Consider the following 20,171-nt stretch of genomic DNA (forward strand, 5'->3'; position numbering starts at 1 on the left):
CGTGCACATTGTGCAGCACACGAAGCCGTCGACTCACCGGGGCTCCCTGAAGTTGTCAGAGGATGTAAACCGCTGCCCACACAGACGTGCTCTGCAGCGACGCCGTCATTCTCGCTGTGAACTGGATGAACCTCGACGAGTTTAAACCTGATGGAGGACGAGCGCCCGAATGAAACACAAAGACACAGCAGCTGTCAGCGCTGCAGCTCCTTCCTGTCGATCCAACACGCCTTCCTGTTCTGTGGTTAGCAGGTTGAACAGCGAGAACACACAAACCAACAAAAGAAAGTTGGCTTGAAAGTTCCCCCACGCTTCAGACTCCGTTGGTGCTGAACCACAAAGGAGAGCCGAGGTGAGGCGCACTTCCTCGGGTGGAGGGATGAAGAGCTTCAGGTTGCTCATGCAGCGGCAAGTACGACTGCAGGAAGGCGACGCACACGGAACGTCGCCGGCGATAAAATCGCACAGAGCGAAGATTGCATTCTACTTTATTGATGGCAGGAAGTACAGAAAATCATATCATTCTGGATGCATGCAAAGCACAAAGTGAACCACAGTCTGAGTGAATGTACCTGCTCTAAATAGATGCCCGTCCACATCCACACGGATACAAGAGCAGATTGTAAGTGCATCTTCACCCAGGGGGGGGGGTACATCATAGTAATTATGTCCTTAACTGCGGGATGATAGTGGAGCATCCAACAGAAACACGCGACAGAGACAGAGGACAGGAAACAAATTGCAAATCTGCAGAAGTATTTTTATTTCAAACCTGCTACAAGTGCATGGAAAACGGGGGAAATGAACTGGAAGAGCGCTTTATAATCTGGAGACGCAGACGACGCGAAGCTTTCTCTCCTGCTTCTGTCGGTTGGGCATGGCCACAGCAGACTTTTCAGAGTCTCTAAACAAAGGCTGAACCGTCTCTGGTTCCTCTTGCGTTGAGCTGCTCTCGTTCCACTCGGTGGCGTCAGAGCAGATAAACGAGCGCCGAGCGAAGCGTTGCTCACCGTCGTCAGGACAGCGACTCCAGTGCGCAAATACATCACTTCTTATTTCAAGAGGCGGCACATCTGCAGGTCAATATATTATTACGGATGTGACCTCGTGGTGCAGTTTGCTCCTGCTTTTTGATTTTTTTTGTTTAGAAATGTACCATTTGACACACAACCTACAGAGATAGAAGTTTACGGAACAAGACTTTATATGAACAGAACAAAACGGCAGGGGGAGAATTCACTTACATGACGTTGCTGGTTTTAAATCTAGTCGCACATGTTTTGCTCAGGAGCAGAACTCGTGTGAACAGGAGAATATATTTGATCTCATTGGGTTTTGCAATGCGTGTCAATGTCAGTACTGAGACATTAGAACTGAGCAGAAAAGTTTCCTCACTAAGGCGATTAAAGCAAACACGTATTCTATTGCACTACAGCAGAAGGGAAAAGCATCATTACGAGGTACATTAAAAATAGAGCATATCAATGCGTACACATTATTTCACAACACTTTGTATTGGCAATTTCATGGTAAACTTCATTTGAAGAAAAAAAGAAAGAAATTGGAAACAAAAAGTAGAATGAATTTAGCAAAACCAATTCAAATATTTAACATTTTGCTCTCAACCCAACTATTCTCTGTAGTTCCACAATACGTTATTCCTTCAGATTGGCGATAACTGCTCCACCCTGAGAATAACTAACACATCCAGAGTCTTCACACTTATGGCTGCAGCACAGACGGCTGTACTTTCCCTCAAATGAGGAATCAGCTGATCCAATAATACATGTATAGGTACAATAAGCACAAAAGGCTCAGCAGATATCTGAGCCACTAAAAAAGGAAACATAAAGTAGTTCTGATTTTCTTAAGCAAGCTCTCATTTCTAGAAAACAAATACTCTTTATATAAGAAATTGTTCCCTCGCATTCCTTTTTCTAAATGTTCAAATCAAGAAAATGTAAACAGTTTGCTTTAAGTAAGCGAACACAAGTGGTTACAGACACTCATCAGGAGTTAGCTAAAGACATTCACATTGAAAAGATAAGCCGGGACAAACTGGAGCCTCAATGACTTTACAGCCAGTGGCAGGAACACAAAGCAGGAAGTTCATCCTTTTGAAGACTAAATGTGAATTTGAGGGATATTATCTGGGTCATAAAGCTGGTTGTTAAAACGCCGTCCCAGCTGAGAACGTGATGAAGGTCATTTAGTTGCTTCCTGCATAGCTTGGTTTTTTAAAACTTTTTAATTTAAAAGGCATTTTCCACAGTAACATTAACAAGTCATGAAGAATGACCATTTAGGACTCAAGTGTATATATATATAATTTTTTTTTTTAATCCTCCCTTTTATCTTCCTTTTCCATTTAAAAGTAGAAACCAGCACCGTTCATAGGCAAAGGCTGAACACCAACCTTGAGAAAAATATGTTATCGTTTTAAAATTCGCGGGTTGCCTGTGCCGAGCGTCACCGCTGCTACCGAACATCACCGGATCGACCGCGCCGTGAACGTACGAGCCATGTCGTCGTCGACCTTCCAAACACACAGAAGGACACGTGGTGGTTCCAGAACATCCGCACAGTCGTTACGCTCGGGTGAAATGAACCTCGGATTCCCGCCTGAAGTCCTCCGCCCACACCAGACCTCCAGTCGCCTGGATTAAAGGTCGGCCAGCCCCTCCGCGTGCTCGCTCAACTCCATGGTGTAGTAGTCCAGAGGGCGCCTGAGAATAGAGACCACAGTCTTAACACACACACACACACACACACACGTACTGCTCGTTTCCAGCTGTAACGGATCCCCGTGTATCAATTGGCGTGAAACTTCTTTACTTTCTCTCTTAAGGTGAATACAACTTCATCTTAAAACTTGTGATTATTTCCAGCAAACTCAAATATAGAAATAAAGTGCTGTTGACATGATGTAAGGAGGTAGTTCGACATATCTGAGATCAGAATGCAGCCAGCGGAGCGAGACGAGGAGAACGACATGAGGAGCTCTCACCTCCTCCTGTAGAAATACGTGAACAGAGCCGCTCCGAGGCCGAGCAGCAGCAGCACGGCAGCGACGAGGCCGATCTGCAGCCCCAGGGCCGAGGCTGGGAGAGCCAATGAAAACTTAATACAACTTAATACAACGTAATACAACTTAATACAACGTAATACATCGTAATACAACTTAATACAACGTAATACAACATATCAAACATCCTGATGGAACTTTAACATTGGGTTTTGCCATTTGCACATGCTGTTTCTATATAGTTGTACATTTCCGTTGTTGAACATATCTGCACCGCATTTTTTATTATTTATTTTGTATTTATGGTATTCTGCTTCTTTGCCCTCTCTGGGCCTTTACTCTGGGCCTTTACTCTGAGCCGACGGCTGCACGACGGGACCACGCTGGATCTGGCAGCTCTTACCATGTAATCCTTTGTTTTTATACCACATCATTTCCAACCACATATTTCATTTTATATCAAATGTAAAATTTATGAGATTATTTTAGCATATTTGGGAGAGGATTTACCACCAAGTAGTGGCTGCCATGCTGGGTTTTAACGTGATTTAATAATAATACATTAAATGTATATAGCGCTTTTCAAATTACTCAAAGACACTTTACATCATATAACTAAAACATCCTAGAAGCTATACAATAAAAATAACTACAATCACAATAAAAAACAAGAGATAAAACAATAAGAACGTAGAGCACACAATCCCCTCGGGACCCTTAAAACAAGCTGGATTTTTACAGCAGACTCTTAATCAGTTGATTTATTCGATTCGCTTTCTTCTCGACGCGATCACGAACCGGCTGCCACACGCAGCGCTGAGCGTACGCCAGCCGGGCCTCGCTGACCTGTGCCTGAGTAGCGGCCCGTGGACGGAGAGGCGCACGCGCCCCCCTGTGCGGACGAGGGCTTCATGTGCGCCGTCTGGATGATGAGGTTCTTCTGGTGGTCCGACAGCGCCCGGATGCTCCCCCGCACTCGGAGCCAGCCGGACACACAGGACACGTTGGCTCCTGGAGGAACAGACGGACACACGGTTCACTCTCCACATACGGAAGTGTTCAGGACCTACGTGAGCTTGGTCCAAGATGGAAACGAGGGACAGGATGGTCGTTTACATCTGGAGCATCATGTACGATTAGTCAACATGATGGATGAAGGAGGTGTTGATGGCCAGGACGTCGTCACTCTTGAGCCTGACCGCTTCAAATAATGTCCCTGAGCTGCTGAATGACGCGACAACCGACCTTTAACATAACAGCTCACTTATCCCGACTGCACAACTCCATGGTAACAGCAGCATCCAGTTCCCCCTCAGACCGGCAGCGCTCCGTATTCTTTTCTTTTCACTCAGCGGATGAATCATTTCTTTTATAGATAACATGTTCTAATCCGGAGGGTGAGAGTGCCTCACCTTGGAGAGCCAGAGCAGAGATGCCACAGCGACACTTCTGCTCCAGGTAGTCGGCCACCTCCGCGTCCTTCCACCCCTGAATCAGGCCACTGCAGTCTGGAGAGGGAATGTAGAACACGCTGCTAGAGACGGAGCGTCTCATCCACGGCTTCAAGCAACACTCAACAATATATATCATTGTAATTCCCTTATATAATAGCTGGAGATGCATTGGGGGGGGGGGGTACATTTACATGATGTATGTGTGTGTGCACTCGGGTAAGCAAGTATTGCATATATCTGTCAATATGTATGCAGGTTTTTGCATGTATACCTGTATATATATATATTTTTTAACTTGTTATTTGTATGTATTTTGAGTACCATTGTGTACATACAATGTGTACATATGTTCCTTTTCATTTGCATATCTCCAAAACCAATAAAAGATTTGATCACAAAAAAAGAACAAAATGTTTACAGACAACACAAAAGTAAAAAGTTCAGCTTTACATAAAATCCCACATTGCGAGTTTATCTTCATTGTTTATCTTCATAGTTTATCTTCATTGTTTATCTTCATAGTTTATCTTCATTGTTTATCTTCATTGTTTATCTTCATAGTTTATCTTCATAGTTTATCTTCATTGTTTATCTTCATTGTTTATCTTCATAGTTTATCTTCATAGTTTATCTTCATAGTTTATCTTCATTGTTTATCTTCATTGTTTATGTTCATTGCTTTCCAAAAATGAAATTGGCCTGAATTAGCTTTACACTATGAGCAACATGAAGTCATCCATCCTGAGAGCATATTTGAAATCACATGTTGTCAGTACAGGTTGAAGTTCTGCCGCCTCACCTGCCGCCCGCTCCGGCCCGTCACTGGACAGGCGCCTGAGGCAGAGGTCGATGTGGGCGGAGAAGGCGGCGCTCGGACAGAGGTTGGTGGCGTGGGGCGTGGGCGAGGAGCTGGTCCAGGAGGAGGGGCTCCTCGCCTCGCAGCAGGAACACCGGCTCAGTGAGACGGGACCGTCTTCCACTGACCTGCACATGCAACACATGTATGAATACACACATACACACACATACACACACAGCTGGAAGAGGGACGGTAAAGTCACACAACGTCTGCCTAGAAGGGCACAAAGCAAAACTGATGCTATGCAAACCAAAAAGGTGAGAATGTATTTTGCAACATCTACATTTATTACTTTAATACACAGAAAGCCTCCCACTCCCTGATGTTCACACCGTGAATCATTTGGATCCCATATGACTCGTTTAGTCTGGCTCTCATCAAGCCGAGTGCATTGAGCCTGGACCATCAGTCTCATGTACCTGGTTACCTGTTGTCAAGTCACTCCGTTTACCTGCATTCACAACATCTTCTTCTTTTCTCCAGAGCAACACGTGTGTTGGCAAAGCCACCGCGGCTCCTCCTGAGTGGTGGAGTAACAGGAGGCTGCTGCTGCTCCAACACTCACACAATCCCTCAGGAGTCAGGAGTCCCCCCCCACCACCACACCCCCACCTACATCCCACGTTGATTGTGTGATTCAACTGCTTACCTCACACATTTTCCACCTGCAACACAACTCTAAAAAGGTTTCTGTCCCTCAAACTCGTCTTCATGCCGGTTTGATTGATAGACGCTGAAGTGAATTAAGGCGTTTCAACACGTTTCTTAATATTGCCACTTCCCAGAATCCTGTCAAGTATAACAAAGAATATTGACTGGTTTGGAGGCAGGCTACTTTGATCTGCCCTGACAGTTTAACTCGCCCTGGTTAGCGCTGCAGCATTAGTTGCCATGGTGATCTCCCCTCATTAAAAGAGAATCGGCTGTGAAAAACAAAAACAAGAACACTGAGCAGGAACCACAGTTGTTGTCTGTTCATCGGGGCCTCGCCCAGCTCAGAGCTCTAGATGAAGGCTTCCACATGGCAGGTATTCCCTCCTCTGTCTCTACCTGGCCGCTGGGATGACGTGTCTCCCTCTGCTGGCCGACAGGGAGGAGTGCAGCTGCTGGCTGTCGCTGAACATCAGGACGTCCCGCAGGCTGGAGTTCGTGAGAGCGGTGCCGGCCCGACACACGCTGAACAGGTCGTAGCACAGGACCACGGCCCCCCGGACCGGCACCGACGAGCCCTCCGGGAACGACTGGTCTATGAGGGAGGAGAGTGAGAATGGGTAGAACAAGAAGAGAAAGGAGGTGAAGGAGGAGAGTGAGGATGGGTAGAACAAGAAGAGAAAGGAGGTGAAGGAGGAGAATGAGAATGGGTAGAACAAGAAGAGAAAGGAGAGGGAGGAGGTGAAGAAGTAGAGAGAATGGGTAGAACAAGAAGAGAAAGGAGAGGGAGGAGGCGAAGGAGTAGAGAGAATGGGTAGAACAAGAAGAGAAAGGAGAGGGAGGAGGTGAAGGAGTAGAGAATGGGTAGAACAAGAAGAGAAAGGAGAGGGAGGAGGTGAAGGAGTAGAGAGAATGGGTAGAACAAGAAGAAAAAGGAGAGGGAGGAGGTGAAGGAGTAGAGTGAGAATGGGTAGAACAAGAGAAAAGAAGAGAAAGGAGGTGAAGGAGGAGAGTGAGAATGGGTAGAACAAGAGAAAGGAGAGGGAGGAGGTGAAGGAGGAGAGTGAGAATGGGTAGAACAAGAGAAAAGAAGAGAAAGGAGAGGGAGAGTAATTGGGAGTCATTAAGAATGAAGTTGAAGGAGTTCAGTTCTTCATTTGCTTCGTCTTGGTAATAAGAGGCTGTTCCTGAACGATGCCCACCCCCCCCCTCCTCACCTGCTCCAGTGACATTCCCAACCACGTAGAGCCCGTCCTGGTCCAGGGAGCCGGTCAGAGGGAGCGCCATGACGGTCCCGCTGCGCTCCTGGTCGAACACGGAGAGCACCAGGCCCCGCAGGTCGGTGGCGGGGGGGCCGTGCAGCTCCACGAAGGCCCTCTGCTGGCTGTGATTGGTCCAACGGCCACTCGCCACCTCACTGATGACCACACCCTCTGGGGCCGGGGGGGGGCGGGGGCAGCTGTTCTCCCTCAGAGGTGTGGGTGGAGCCACCTGAACGACGCATTTCAGATATTTACGTTTACAATAGATCCAGTCGGTACACATCGGCATCAATTTAAATGTAAATAAATAGGAGAAAACTAAATTAGTTTAGCTTCTGCTTTAAAGACCAGGAGGAATTCCAACAGTTTGGGAAATACGGACGGAAACTTCCCGGAGTCTCCGCGTAACAGCCAGACTCCGGGAAGTGACTGACGCCTCATGAGAAGCTGCTCAGTGGATTGTGACCTGAGGATGGAGCCAGCTGTCACCTCCACCTGGACAACAGGTGGGTGGAGTCATCTTAGTTTGGGAAGAGCGTTTCAGGTCATGAAGGTTTTAATGTCGTCTCGTTACGTTTCTCCCGTTTTGTGAATGATTTCTCGTGACTGATGCAGATGCTCTTTGAACTCGTACGTACGGAGAAGGCCGACAGGTCGTAGGGGTAGAGGCCTCTGCAGCGGCTGAGCGCCTCGTCGCCGGGCAGAACCTCGGGGTCCTCCAGCAGAGGCAGCTGCCCCGGGGTCAGCGCTCTGCTCAGCTCCTGCGCCTCCTTGTCAGACCCCCTCTGCCGGTACACCACGGCGTCCAGCAGGCCTTTGGTGGGGATCCCCCTCTGCGCGGCCGACGGCGGCCCGAACGGGCTGCGGTAGAGCGCCACGGCGTCCGGCCCGTTCTGGATGGTGTTGGGAGGCAGGCGGAGGGACGGCGCCGGCACCAGCCGGTCGCTGCCCAGCAGGAAGTAGCCCTTGGAGGTGGTGAAGTGTCCGCTCAGGCTGATCTCCCTGTAGGGCCGGTTGTTGTGTGCACTGAACAGGAGGATCCAGGTGCCCTGCAGGGACACCCGGCGCCCCGACGGGTGCCACAGCTCGATGTACTCGCCGTCCTCGGCCGCGCCCGGCGTGTCCGTGTTCAGCTCGTTGATCAGGAAGTCACCGTTCCCCCAGGGGGGGAGGTGGTGAGGGGAATCTGGACCTCCTGGAACCACTGAAGCACAACAGGAAGCTATCAATCGGCCATTAAAGGAATCGTGTTACTTGACTTCCCTTTGATTTGACAAGCTTAGAATGTGCTGTGAGAGGATAAAGCAAATAAGCAAATCTAAACTGTGGCAGATGCATTGAATCCACAGGGAAGAGCTGATGGAGCTGGGGGCAAACACTCCAGGGATGACTGCAACATGGGGGGGGGTATAGCGGAATGAGACAGTCTGCTTTATAACGCATTTTAATACCGACGTCCAGAGATTTATTATATATTTATTATTGTAGATATATTTATTTCATGGTCAGTGAAGCTTTATCTAAGGCAATGTATGGCAGTATTGAATAATGATACTGCATACAATATATAATTTTTGGGAAATATTTAGAGTTATTACCCTGATGTCCCTTTATTTTATAATTTCGTAACTGAAGGATTCAGATTGTTGACTTGTCTTTCCCCCACAATTGGAAAGTCGAACAGCACGCACATCTCCATAATCTGAAGCATCGAATACAAATTCACGAAGCGAATTCAAGCACTCACCGATGCTGTGCGGGCAGATCTTAGGCCAGGGGCACTGGTTGGGCTGAGCAGGAGTTTGCGGGGCCTCCCAGAAGATGCCAGGATCTCTGGCCCAGGTGGCCACGCCACAGCGGCTCAGGTAGAAGCCTCCCTCCCTCAGACTGACATCAGGAAACCATTGAGAAACAACGATGGAGTTCAGCCTCATTTCTCTGGGTTATAATAATAAAATGGGTTTGTGTTGTATGAAACATTCATTCCTTGCAGTGGGTAAATAAAAGCACATCATTATGCCCAATAATAAATATATATACACATACATATATATATATATATTAAATACCCCGAAAAAATTGTAATGTGACATTTCTTCATAGATTTGAGTGATGTAGCTCTCGGGATGGAGAAGTCAGTCAGTCGGTCTTCCTCCACTGAGATCTCTGACAGCTGTTGCGTGCCGTGCCATCACGGTTCCCAGAGGATGAATCCCACTGACTTCAGTGATCACCTGACTCGACATCTCACCAGCAGGTTGACGTTTTAAGTTTGAGTCAACGTCTTCACGACCATCACACGGATTGTGATGCGATTTGTTTCCCTCAATAACGTCCCCATCAGGATCGACCTCTAGCAGCATCATCACCGGAGACAAATATTCAGATTTATGACTAAAAACCTTTGTGTCAACAGCGGATCGGCTAGTACACTCAAAAAAATGATTCAAGCCCTTCTTAGAGGTGACACATTTAAATAAATCAATTACAAAACGAAGATATTTATATTGAATGGGTGTAACACAAAATGTATGAATACTTTCATTTATTAGATTTATTTAGGTTAGATGGTGTACATATCAACTCAAAATAAATGTGTTTCATTGAGGACTACCCTTTGCGCAATGCGCCTTCTGAAAATCAGTTGTTTACATGAGGTGAAGACACTTTCAGGGCTGTACGGTGGTGTAGTGGCTAGCACTGTCGCCTCACAGCCAGAGGGCCGTGGGTTCAATTCCCAGTTGGGGCGTTCCTTCTGTGTGGAGTTTGCATATTTTGTTAGTTAGTTAGTTTATATTTTGAGTTGGACAAACATAAATTAATTTAATTGAATGAATATCGTTATTTTATTTTAGATGTATTTGATACAAATGAGTTGGACTAACTTAATTACATTTTATTGCACTGATGTGCTAAATTTGAGTTGGAGTTGCATATAATTATTGGATGGAAAACCTGCCAACAATTTAATTGAGTTCATCCAATGAGTCATTTCTTTGAGTGTATGATGGAGATCATGGTGAACGATGTAACTGCTGATCCTCGTGGTCAGCGTTGTAACCGTCTGAACTCTCCTCATGTGTGCGGCCTCGCGACGCCACGGCGTGGTCAAGTAACGTCTCGGTGTGCGACGCTCAGTTTTCACCAGAGAGGTGTGAATTAAACTGTCTGCTCAAATAGGTCGAAATCTATTTATGTTGCTGTGAGTCAGCGAGCGAGAGCCGATCGGCGAGGCCCGCTCCGTCGATGACGCGCGCCTGACAGGAAGAAATGTGTCAACAAAGAGGAACAGGGTCAAGATGGCCCTCCACAGTGAAACACGCGTCAGTGTTTCACAACACGAGAGATCTCAGACGCTCAGAACCACCGGATGTCACAACACGTGGTCCTCCCCCGCCGCGGGGCGTCTGCGTGTGAACGCCTCTTGCCTGGTGCTGAGCTGGTAGGGCTCTCTGCCCGGGATGAGCGTCTCGGTGAGGTTGGCGCTCGGCTTGTTTCCGGGTCCAGCGAACACGAAGGCGTCGAGAGGCTGGAGCCGGCTGAGCGGACCGCCGACGGGGAAGTCGGAGGCTCTGCCGCTGTAAACGGCCACGGCCCCCGACTCGTCTCCTGGGAAGGAACAAGAACCGGAGCCACTGATGTTCAAGGAGTTGTGGCTCGACAGGAGCTGGAGAGCTGAAGCAAGCTGTCGCTCAGCGATGATGGATCCTGCGCTCACTGACCTTTCATGAAGTTCTTCTCGATGGTCACTGAGATCAGCCCGCTCCTGGACGTGTTGGCGTCCACGCTGACGCTCACACTGACCCGGTCCGTCCTCCCGTCCAACACGACCAGCACCAGAGGCCCGGCAGCCGGAGCCTCCGTCAGCTCCACGAAGCCGTCCACCTGCCCTCCGCCCAGCTTCAGCTCGGTGATGACGGGGCCGGTCGCCGGGGCGGCGGGCGGCGTGCAGTTATTCCTCTGACCCGGGGAGGGCGAGGACACCTGGAAGCCCCAGCGGTCCTCGGACAGCAGGCACCTCTCGATGGACTCGTCGCCCTCGAGGGCCCGCTCGTCCTCCACGAAGGCCGGTTCTCCCGGCGTCAGAGTCTCGGCGAGGAACTCCGCGCCGCCAGTGCGGCGGGTCATGTACACGACGGCGTCCACCAGCCCCAGGGACGTGACGTTCATCTTCTCGCTGTAGCGGGAAGCCGACGTGTGGTACAGGACGATGGCGTCCGGGCCGTTCTGGACCGTGTTGGGAGGCAGCAGGATGGCGGGCTTGGGCAGCATGTCCACCGAGCCCACCAGGAAGAAGCCCCTGTCGTCCGTGCTGTGGCCTTTGAGGTCCAGCACCTTGTAGGCCACGTTGCCGTTCCCGTTGAAGAAGACGAGGGTGTAGCCGTCCAGGGACGCGCGCTGGCCGCCGGTGTGGTACAACTCCACAAACTCCGTGGTGTCCAGTCGGGGGTTGTCGGCGTTGATCTCGCTGATGATGAGGCAGGGGTCACCGCTGACCAGCACCAGGCAGAGACAAGCCACACAGGCCCAACCCACCGCCATGACTCACAGCGGCACGACGAGAACCAGACAGCTTCTGCACAGAGAGGAGAACAAGTTGCATTCCTCAGGAAACATGCAATAACTGAGAGTGGTGACGCGTTATCCCCCCGCAGGACTGAGGTCCTATTGTCAGGACAACAATGACACGCAATCAACAAGAACCGACGAGACCAGAGACCAGAACCCGCCTCACACCGGGAGTCTCCTCTGCTCGGTGCCGTTGTCCCGGTGTACCGGGATGTCTTCGGCGTGAGTCACGCTGCAACGCACCGAGCACACGGAAACTTTGCGTGACCCGTGAAACGCTGCTTTTTATAGTCGTGAACGAATTGGGTCGCGAGAGCAAATAATGGAGAAAAGCGTCTCAAATGAACCGGGTCCGACACACGTGATGCAGTTCCGGTCCCGACGCATCACCGGATCACTCCACCGCCGCGGAGACAAACGCGTCTTTAAGAAGCTACATTAGTTTCCCCGACAGTCACCACGTCGCGACAAAACTACAAAACAACTCTCACACACACGCGCGCACACACACACACACACACACACACACACACACACACACACACACACACACACACACACACACACACACACACACTCACACACACACACACAGAGTCTGCAGAGTTCAATTGTGCCCTGGAATCATCTCCCATCTCCTCGCGACATTTATTCCGGTCACGGTCGGGCTGCTCTGCATCTCTCTCTCCTCGACGGAGAGAAACGGAAACCCGGTCCAGCTTCTTTCTGTCGGTGCGCGCGAGCTCCGTGAGGCACGGCGGGACTTACGGGGTTTCCTCGGTCTTCGCGCGCCAAGTGTGCCGCCGGCCGCACGTCCAAAAACCTCCTCCGGTTGGATGTGAAATATTTATGGGTTAAAGTTAGTTTTCTGCCCCCTCCTCCTCCTCCCTCCTCCTCCTCCTCCTCCTCCTCCTCCTCCGCCGCTCCCTCCCTTCATTCACAAAGCAACACTTTCTCCCCGGCGGACTGTGGGCGGTCAGACGCTGAGGCTGATGCTGCCAGGGGGAAGCTCTCTTCTCTCTCTCTCTTCTCTCTTCCTTCTTTCTTTCTTCTTCTTTTCTCCACCGTTTCTCCAGCCACAGCTGAAGAACAAATAAAAAAGGTAAAGTTGAACCACAAGTCGATATTGCCACTATACAGAAGATGAAGTGTAATTCCGGCTTTCTTAGAGACCAAAAAAAAGAAGGGATGGCGGCCTTGAGTTTATCCCAAGAAGCCTCGTGGAGGCCCTGAAGGGGCCCCTGAAGGCCCTGAAGGGGCCCCTGACCCCACTTTGTGAATCCAGGCCAGAGGCGTTCAGTGGTAACTCTAATGAGCCGCGAGCCGTAGCTTTCACCACACAACTCATCCTGTGGCTTTTTGAGTGATATATATATATATATATTTAAAAACCGCCTACAAGCTGTATACTATCTAAGATGATGTCTTTATATTTGACCAGGCATCGCCCCGTGTAAACTTTATAAAGCAGAAGAAGAAGAAGAAGAAGAAGAAGAAGAAGAGGAAACCACTTTATGCATGTGACACTTCAAAGGAAGAGTTTCCAGAGGACATGCATCGGGATATTTCCATGACACAGGAAGTACGATAAGATAAGATACTATGAGATCAAATTAAATACTCCTTTATTAGTCCCACAGTGGGACATGTACAGATTACAGCAGCAAGGGGTAAAGTGCACACGAGAGACAGAAACACCCAAACAAGAAGAAATAACGTCTTTGTTTACTTCCCCTTGAGAATCAGAAGAATGTGAAACCAACGTGACTGAAGGTCATTTACTTGAGTCAGAATCCCAACACTACGGTGTGACAGCACTTTATTGAAGAACACATTTATAGCTTACGAAAGTAAAAATGCAGAAATATGTTCATATTGGGCCTCTACAAATGCTCTAATCTTATATTTTCTAAAATCTTCCATCTGCAGAGTTAATGAATAAAAGTTCCATCAACAAGTCAAGGACATCTGAGATGTCGTGGAGCCGAGACCAGCTGATGCTTTACAAGATGGTCCTATGTTGCTTTTTAATGGAACATCTTATTTTGAAGAGTAACTGCAGCTGTCAAATATAGTGTAGTAAAAGATGCACTCATTCCCTCTGAAATGTTGTGTAGTAGAATTAGTGTAAAATATAAATGTTTAAATGAAGTCAATGTTCCTCAACGCTGAACCTTCATTCAAAGTTTCAGAGGATGTTGTTGTTCCGTATTCTTCAGTCAGCAGCTCAGGCTCAGTTCTGTTCTCGGTGTTTCAGAAGATTCTGGACATGTCTCCGGCCCGAGACTTTACCAATATGTTGAGACAGCAACAAGTTAAACCCTCCAAAAAGTGTTTTGAGGAACAGAAAGTAGAAGGAACAAATAGCATTGCTGGGGTGCAGCTTGGAGATGAATACGTATATCTAGTATATTTAGTATTTGGTTAAAAAAGATATACCTACAAAAATGTGATTGTGTCAACTCAGCAGCACGTTGTGGTCTCAGGTCAGAGGTTAAGTTTAGTCTGTGGGGATCATCTTTTCAAGTGCATATTTAAGTATATTTGGAGTGGTTGATTGTTTATTCAGATTTATATATATATATATATAATATATATATTCAAATGGCATACAGTAACATCCTGACTACAGATTGCATGTCTGTCTCACAAGAATACAATCACAAAAAAGAGTGCTGATGATCTTCACTTAAGATTAGCACTCCACGCAACACAATATTCAAGAAGTGAGAGAAAGACACACTTAGTGTGTGTAGCTACAAGGAAGTGGAAGGTGAGACGCATCACACATTAGAAATGTGTCAGCATGTGTATGCTTAACCCCATTATGACAAAACTCTCTTAGAATGCGTTTCATCATCACCAGCCCACGTGTCTTCCTGTTGTTTTCAAGCTTTTGTATTGCAATTTTTTTTTTAAACTGTTGTGTTTATGACTTCAATACCTCTTTGCGCCTCGAGAGGGCGCTCTCCGCATGGCATTGCGTTGTATCTGCTGTGTGGAGACAGTGATCCAGCAGCGGTAGGCGAGGCTCCCTGTCCCCGTCTCCAGGGGACTGACAGGAAGGTCTTTCTCTGATGTTCAAGCTGATATTTGAGGTGTATTTGACACAGATTAAAATAAGTCAGTTTAAATGTTAATGTTGTAACGTGTTGTTTGTGTGCATGATGTGGCGCTGCAGTGGAAGCAGTACTTCAACATTTCAATTGAGTCCCTGGCAGAACGCTCGGTCATGATTCATCTGGCTGGTTTGTTTTGATGACTCACCACTAAGATTCAATTCAGGTTATTTTATAAAGCCCAAAAGGACAAATTACAAATGTGCCTCGGAGGACTTTACAATCTGTACACATCCGACATCCCCGTCCCAGGACCTCACATCGGATTCATCATGAGAACAATATGCTCCCCTCAAGACAATATGGAAAGACGTTATGCTCCGTGTGACCTGGAGATCAACGTAATACATTTGAAGATGTAAAACATCCAACTGAATCCTCATTAAGTCAACTGGCATCTCATGTCATCCTCCTAGGCCTCTGGAGAACAATTTCTAGGAGAACGTGAATTGAATAAATCTCAGTTGACAGACTATTAATCAACATTGATGATGCATTATTATGCCAATTCAGGGCAATACACCCAATGAAGGAATATTGAAGGAAATGAACATATTTGAGTTATCATAACGATGTAATTCCTCTTAACATAACACACATATGCAATCCCCCGTCTCCAGCTATCTCACACCAAGCACTGCGTTGCGCTGCTGAGCCTGACCGCCTCCCCGCTGCGCCTCATGACCCTGACCAGACAGGAACACACGGGCCACCGGGAGGACAGAGCGGGGTGTGGACGTATCCCCGATGCAGAGGGAGGCGTGTGGAGTGGTGGAGCACCACCGCTCTCAAAGACACGAGTCACGTGATGAGGAGCAGCAGGGTGAAGAAGAGGTGTTTCCACCTGTGAGTGTCGATATGCGACGGCACGCACCTGATGGTCAGGCACTGGTCAGAGGCGGATACATGTTGTGGTTTGTTTGCTCTCTCTCTCTCTCTCTCTCTCCTTTCCTTCCCTTCCTGTCCGTCTTGCAGGCACAGAGGAAGCTTTCTACCGCTTCTCCTTTTTTCTTTTTTTCTTTTCTTCACGAAAGTACCCAGAGAACCTCATCAGCATTCAACATGCAACACAGCTCACGGAATCCAATCACGTGCGCTCACCATACAGAGCGCATGTGTGTGTGTGTGTGTGTGTGTGTGTGTGTGTGTGTGTGTGTGTGTGTGTGTGTGTGTGTGTGTGTGTGTGTGTGTGCGTGCGTGCGTGCGATGGAGGGAGACAGGCAGGGAGAATCCCTTTGTGTTCGCTGTGGATTCCCAGTCATGCACAGGCGCCGAGTGTAAACTGGAGATGATAATCCAGGTTAAAGTGCACTCAAAAAACCGATTCAAGCCCTTCTTCGAGGTGACACATTTAAATATTGTTTGATACATTTAAATAAATCAATTACAAAACGAAGATATTTATTTTGAATGGGTGTAACACAAAATGTATGAATACTTTCATTTATTAGATTTATTTAGGTTAGATGGTGTGCATATCAACTCAAAATAAATGTGTTTCATTGGGGACTACCCTTTGCGCATGCGCCAGTTGAAAATCTGTTGTTTACAAGGTGAAGACACTTTCAGGGCTGTACGGGGGTGTAGTGGCTAACACTGTTGCCTCACAGCCAGAGGGCCGTGGGTTCAATTCCCAGTCGGGGCTTTCCTTCTGTGTGGAGTTTGCATATTTTCTTAGTTAGTTAGTTTATATTTTGAGTTGGACAAACACAAATTAATTTAATTTAATGAATATCGTTATTTTATTTGAGATGTATTTGATACAAATGAGTTGGACTAACTTAATTACATTGTATTGCACTGATGTGCTAAATTTGAGTTGGAGTTGCATATAATTATTGGATGGAAAACCTGCCAACAATTTAATTGAGTTCATCCAATGAGTAATTTCTTTGAGTGTAGGCTTCGGGGGACTGAGAGCAGGAGCTCGGCCACGAGTCGATTTCTCCGAGAGGTCGCAGTCATGTTTGATACCCAGTTCCCATGGCAACCGCGGTGTACCTGACCTAAATGTGTGCTGTATGGACACAAACAGGCGCTAACCATCTGTCCCCGTTGCATCGCGCAGCCGCTCGTGCAGGACTGAGCATGTTGTTGAACGAGTCTGATCAGGGATGAACAAACAGGCCGGAGCCTCTGGAGGAGCTGCAGGGAGCCGCGTCGCCGTGAGGCTGTGTGTGTGTGTGTGTGTGTGTGTGTGTGTGTGTGTGTGTGCAGCATGTTGACTCATGAGGGCATCGTCATGTGTTGGCATCATTCAGGACAACGTGGCACGAGCTGCCATTGGAGAGCCACACATAGTGGAGTGATCATAAATACTGTACCTCTTACTCCATTCCTCCATTCCATATCTATATATATATATATCTATATATATCTATATCTATATATATATTATATATATATATAGATATATATTAGGGCTGTGAAACGATTACAATTTTTAATCAGGTTAATCACAGGTTTCTGTGGATTAATCATGATTAATCACATATATACATTTACAGGGCTCTCAAGACGCTCCGAGAAGAGTTGTTGACGGGGGGGGGGTGCAAGTGACTTTTTTCGTCCCGATGTGCGCGCACACGCCGGCATCCGAGCTCTGCGGCGCGCGAGACGGAGCTCTGAGTCGTGTTAACGCGACACTAGAGACAGAATGACACGCTGCTGGAGAGACGACCAACAACAGACGGATTGGAAGCTCATTCTGCGCATGCGTTAAATGCGTTAAAAAAACAAAACTAATTAATCCTGTAATTTAATTAACTGAGTTAACGCGTTATTTTTCACAGCACTAATATATATATAGATATATATATATATGTAGTACAGTAATAGTTACTATCTTAATCAACACCTGTCACGATGCTCTAATATTGATTCGGGTGCCTGTCTGTATATAAAGCAGTTAAAGGGTGATGCTTACACATGAATACATCAATGATTCTACTCTAATACGGGTACCTTTTGTATATTTGTTGTTGTGTATTTGTTGTGTATTTTATTCAGTCGATCATTGCAATACAATATTATTCTATATAATATACAAAACAGAAAGACTGAAACGGTATAGGTAGAAGCAAGAAATGCTGATATATTCCTATCCTAAATTATTATAATAAAATAAATCAGAAAATGTAAATAAAATAAATGAATACATACATTTGATGTGTATACCTATATGTACTTATTTGAAAGAAGTATAAGTGTGATTTTCCTCATACAAAAACAACCCTTCCACCACGTGTGACCCATCGTGAGCCTCATTCTGCCTTCAAGTACAAGTTTGAATGAAGGACATTTACTTGTAAGAGTTTCTGGAACAAATACTTTCACTGAAGGAAAAGATCTGAGTTCAACATCCACGACGGCCGTATGGAGTCATATGAAACCAGAACATAGACACACGTTCCCATTGAAGCTGACGACATTCGCTTTTCTTATATCCAGTGTTCTTTGTTTCTTATTATTTCTAAATCTTGCATCAACTTTATTTCACTTGGATGTTGAAAAGATATTTTTTCAAACAAACCAAGAAGCCACAGAATCCTCATTCCAGGATCTCTCGGTCTATTCTGATGTATTTATACGTGTTGTGTGACACAAGATGGATCTGTTGGTGCCGGACTGCAAATTGCTTTTGTGACACCATCAGCAATTTACCGGGAGTCCAGGGCAGTAGATTACACGGCGAAGGCTGCTGATACATTAGCAATGATGGATGGATAATAAACTCAAGCTAAGCAAAAGTGAAAGTGGATTTTTGCCAAAAAGATCCGTAAGCGTGCGATGTGTGGCTGAACGATACGATGGAGGAGGTTGCTCTGCATACGAGGAACGTTCATGTAGTGCGCCATCATGACACTTTATAACACACCTCGTGTCATCGGTCTGGGAAGTCAAACACAAATGAAATAAATGGATGAATAAGACAAAAAATGTCTAAAAAGAATCCGGTCCAAAGTCTTAAAGAGCACGTTGTAAACGTGTCACTTCTATCTGCTGAAAGCCAAGATGGCAACCACAATAAATAAAGATAAACTGGATGAAGTCCCAGTGACAATGTCCACTTCTCATAACTCTATGGAGTCACTTCATCTTTAGGGATAAAAAGCCTGGAAAGAACCTGCGTGGGCGAGCAGCTCATCTGTAATATCTCAAATAAGTGGACCTTCTCACCGCCCCTCATCTCTGGTTCTTGCATGTCGTTGTTTCTCTCCTGGGTGCGCTGTGGATCCAGATGTTAAATGTCCTCTTCGTTTGCTCCTCTCCTCTCACCGACATGTTTCATTGATTCTGCCCCAGACAGGCCAGGGGACAGTGTTCCCTTGTGATGCATTCTGGGTAATAAATCTAATTCCTGTCGACAAATGGAGGCTCGTGGGAAGACTCTGGCCCAGTTTTCACCTCGACAAATATATCCACTAAATTGAGGAAACTGGGTCAACAAAGTGGCATTGAGGGGCACTAAGTAAGTGTGTTTGCTAAAAGCCAGCGATGGTGCTTTGATACCAACGACGATAATGTTTCTTATACACACACATATACACACACCTGACATTGATCGTCATGGTCAAGCTGAAGACGTGTCTCCGAGAATGTCAGCTTGGTCTCCACCTGAGACCACCTCACAGAGACAGTGTCTGCTGCGTCTCCCACCTGAGACCACCTCACAGAGACAGTGTCAGCTGCTGGTCTCCCACCTGAGACCACCTCACAGACACAGTGTCAGCTGCTGGTCTCCCACCTGAGACCACCTCACAGAGACAGTGTCAGCTGCTGGTCTCCCACCTGAGACCACCTAGAGACACAGCGTCAGCTGCTGGTCTCTCACCTGAGACCACCTCACAGAGACACAGTGTCAGCTGCTGGTCTCTCACCTGAGACCACCTCACAGAGACACAGTGTCAGCTGCTGGTCTCCCACCTGAGACCACCTCACAGAGACACAGTGTCAGCTGCTGGTCTCCCACCTGAGACCACCTCACAGAGACACAGCGTCAGCTGCTGGTCTCCCACCTGAGACCACCTCACAGAGACACAGTGTCAGCTGCTGGTCTCCCACCTGAGACCACCTCACAGAGACACAGTGTCAGCTGCTGGTCTCCCACCTGAGACCACCTCACAGACACAGTGTCAGCTGCTGGTCTCCCACCTGAGACCACCTCACAGAGACACAGTGTCAGCTGCTGGTCTCCCACCTGAGACCACCTCACAGACACAGCGTCAGCTG

The 20,171-nt window shown here is 47.3% G+C and overlaps 1 protein-coding gene across 1 annotated transcript; it reads right to left on the reverse strand.

Annotated features, from left to right (window-relative positions):
* Positions 1–739: 739 nt before the first annotated feature.
* On the reverse strand, positions 740–12,674 carry si:ch211-183d21.1 (uncharacterized). The gene is made up of 12 exons (XM_056430308.1): positions 12,589–12,674; positions 10,974–11,827; positions 10,680–10,860; positions 8,999–9,138; positions 7,890–8,455; positions 7,207–7,480; positions 6,389–6,584; positions 5,279–5,463; positions 4,438–4,533; positions 3,872–4,036; positions 3,008–3,101; positions 740–2,726 (listed from the first exon to the last, which is right to left on the reverse strand). Exons 2-12 carry the CDS (start codon positions 11,791–11,793, stop codon positions 2,663–2,665), a joined length of 2,781 nt encoding a protein of 926 aa, XP_056286283.1. The 5' UTR covers positions 11,794–11,827; positions 12,589–12,674; the 3' UTR covers positions 740–2,662.
* Between the last annotated feature and the right edge of the window lie 7,497 nt (positions 12,675–20,171).

The sequence above is a fragment of the Pseudoliparis swirei genome, chromosome 13 (genome assembly GCF_029220125.1).
Source record: "Pseudoliparis swirei isolate HS2019 ecotype Mariana Trench chromosome 13, NWPU_hadal_v1, whole genome shotgun sequence".
NCBI classification, from domain to species: Eukaryota; Metazoa; Chordata; class Actinopteri; order Perciformes; family Liparidae; genus Pseudoliparis; species Pseudoliparis swirei.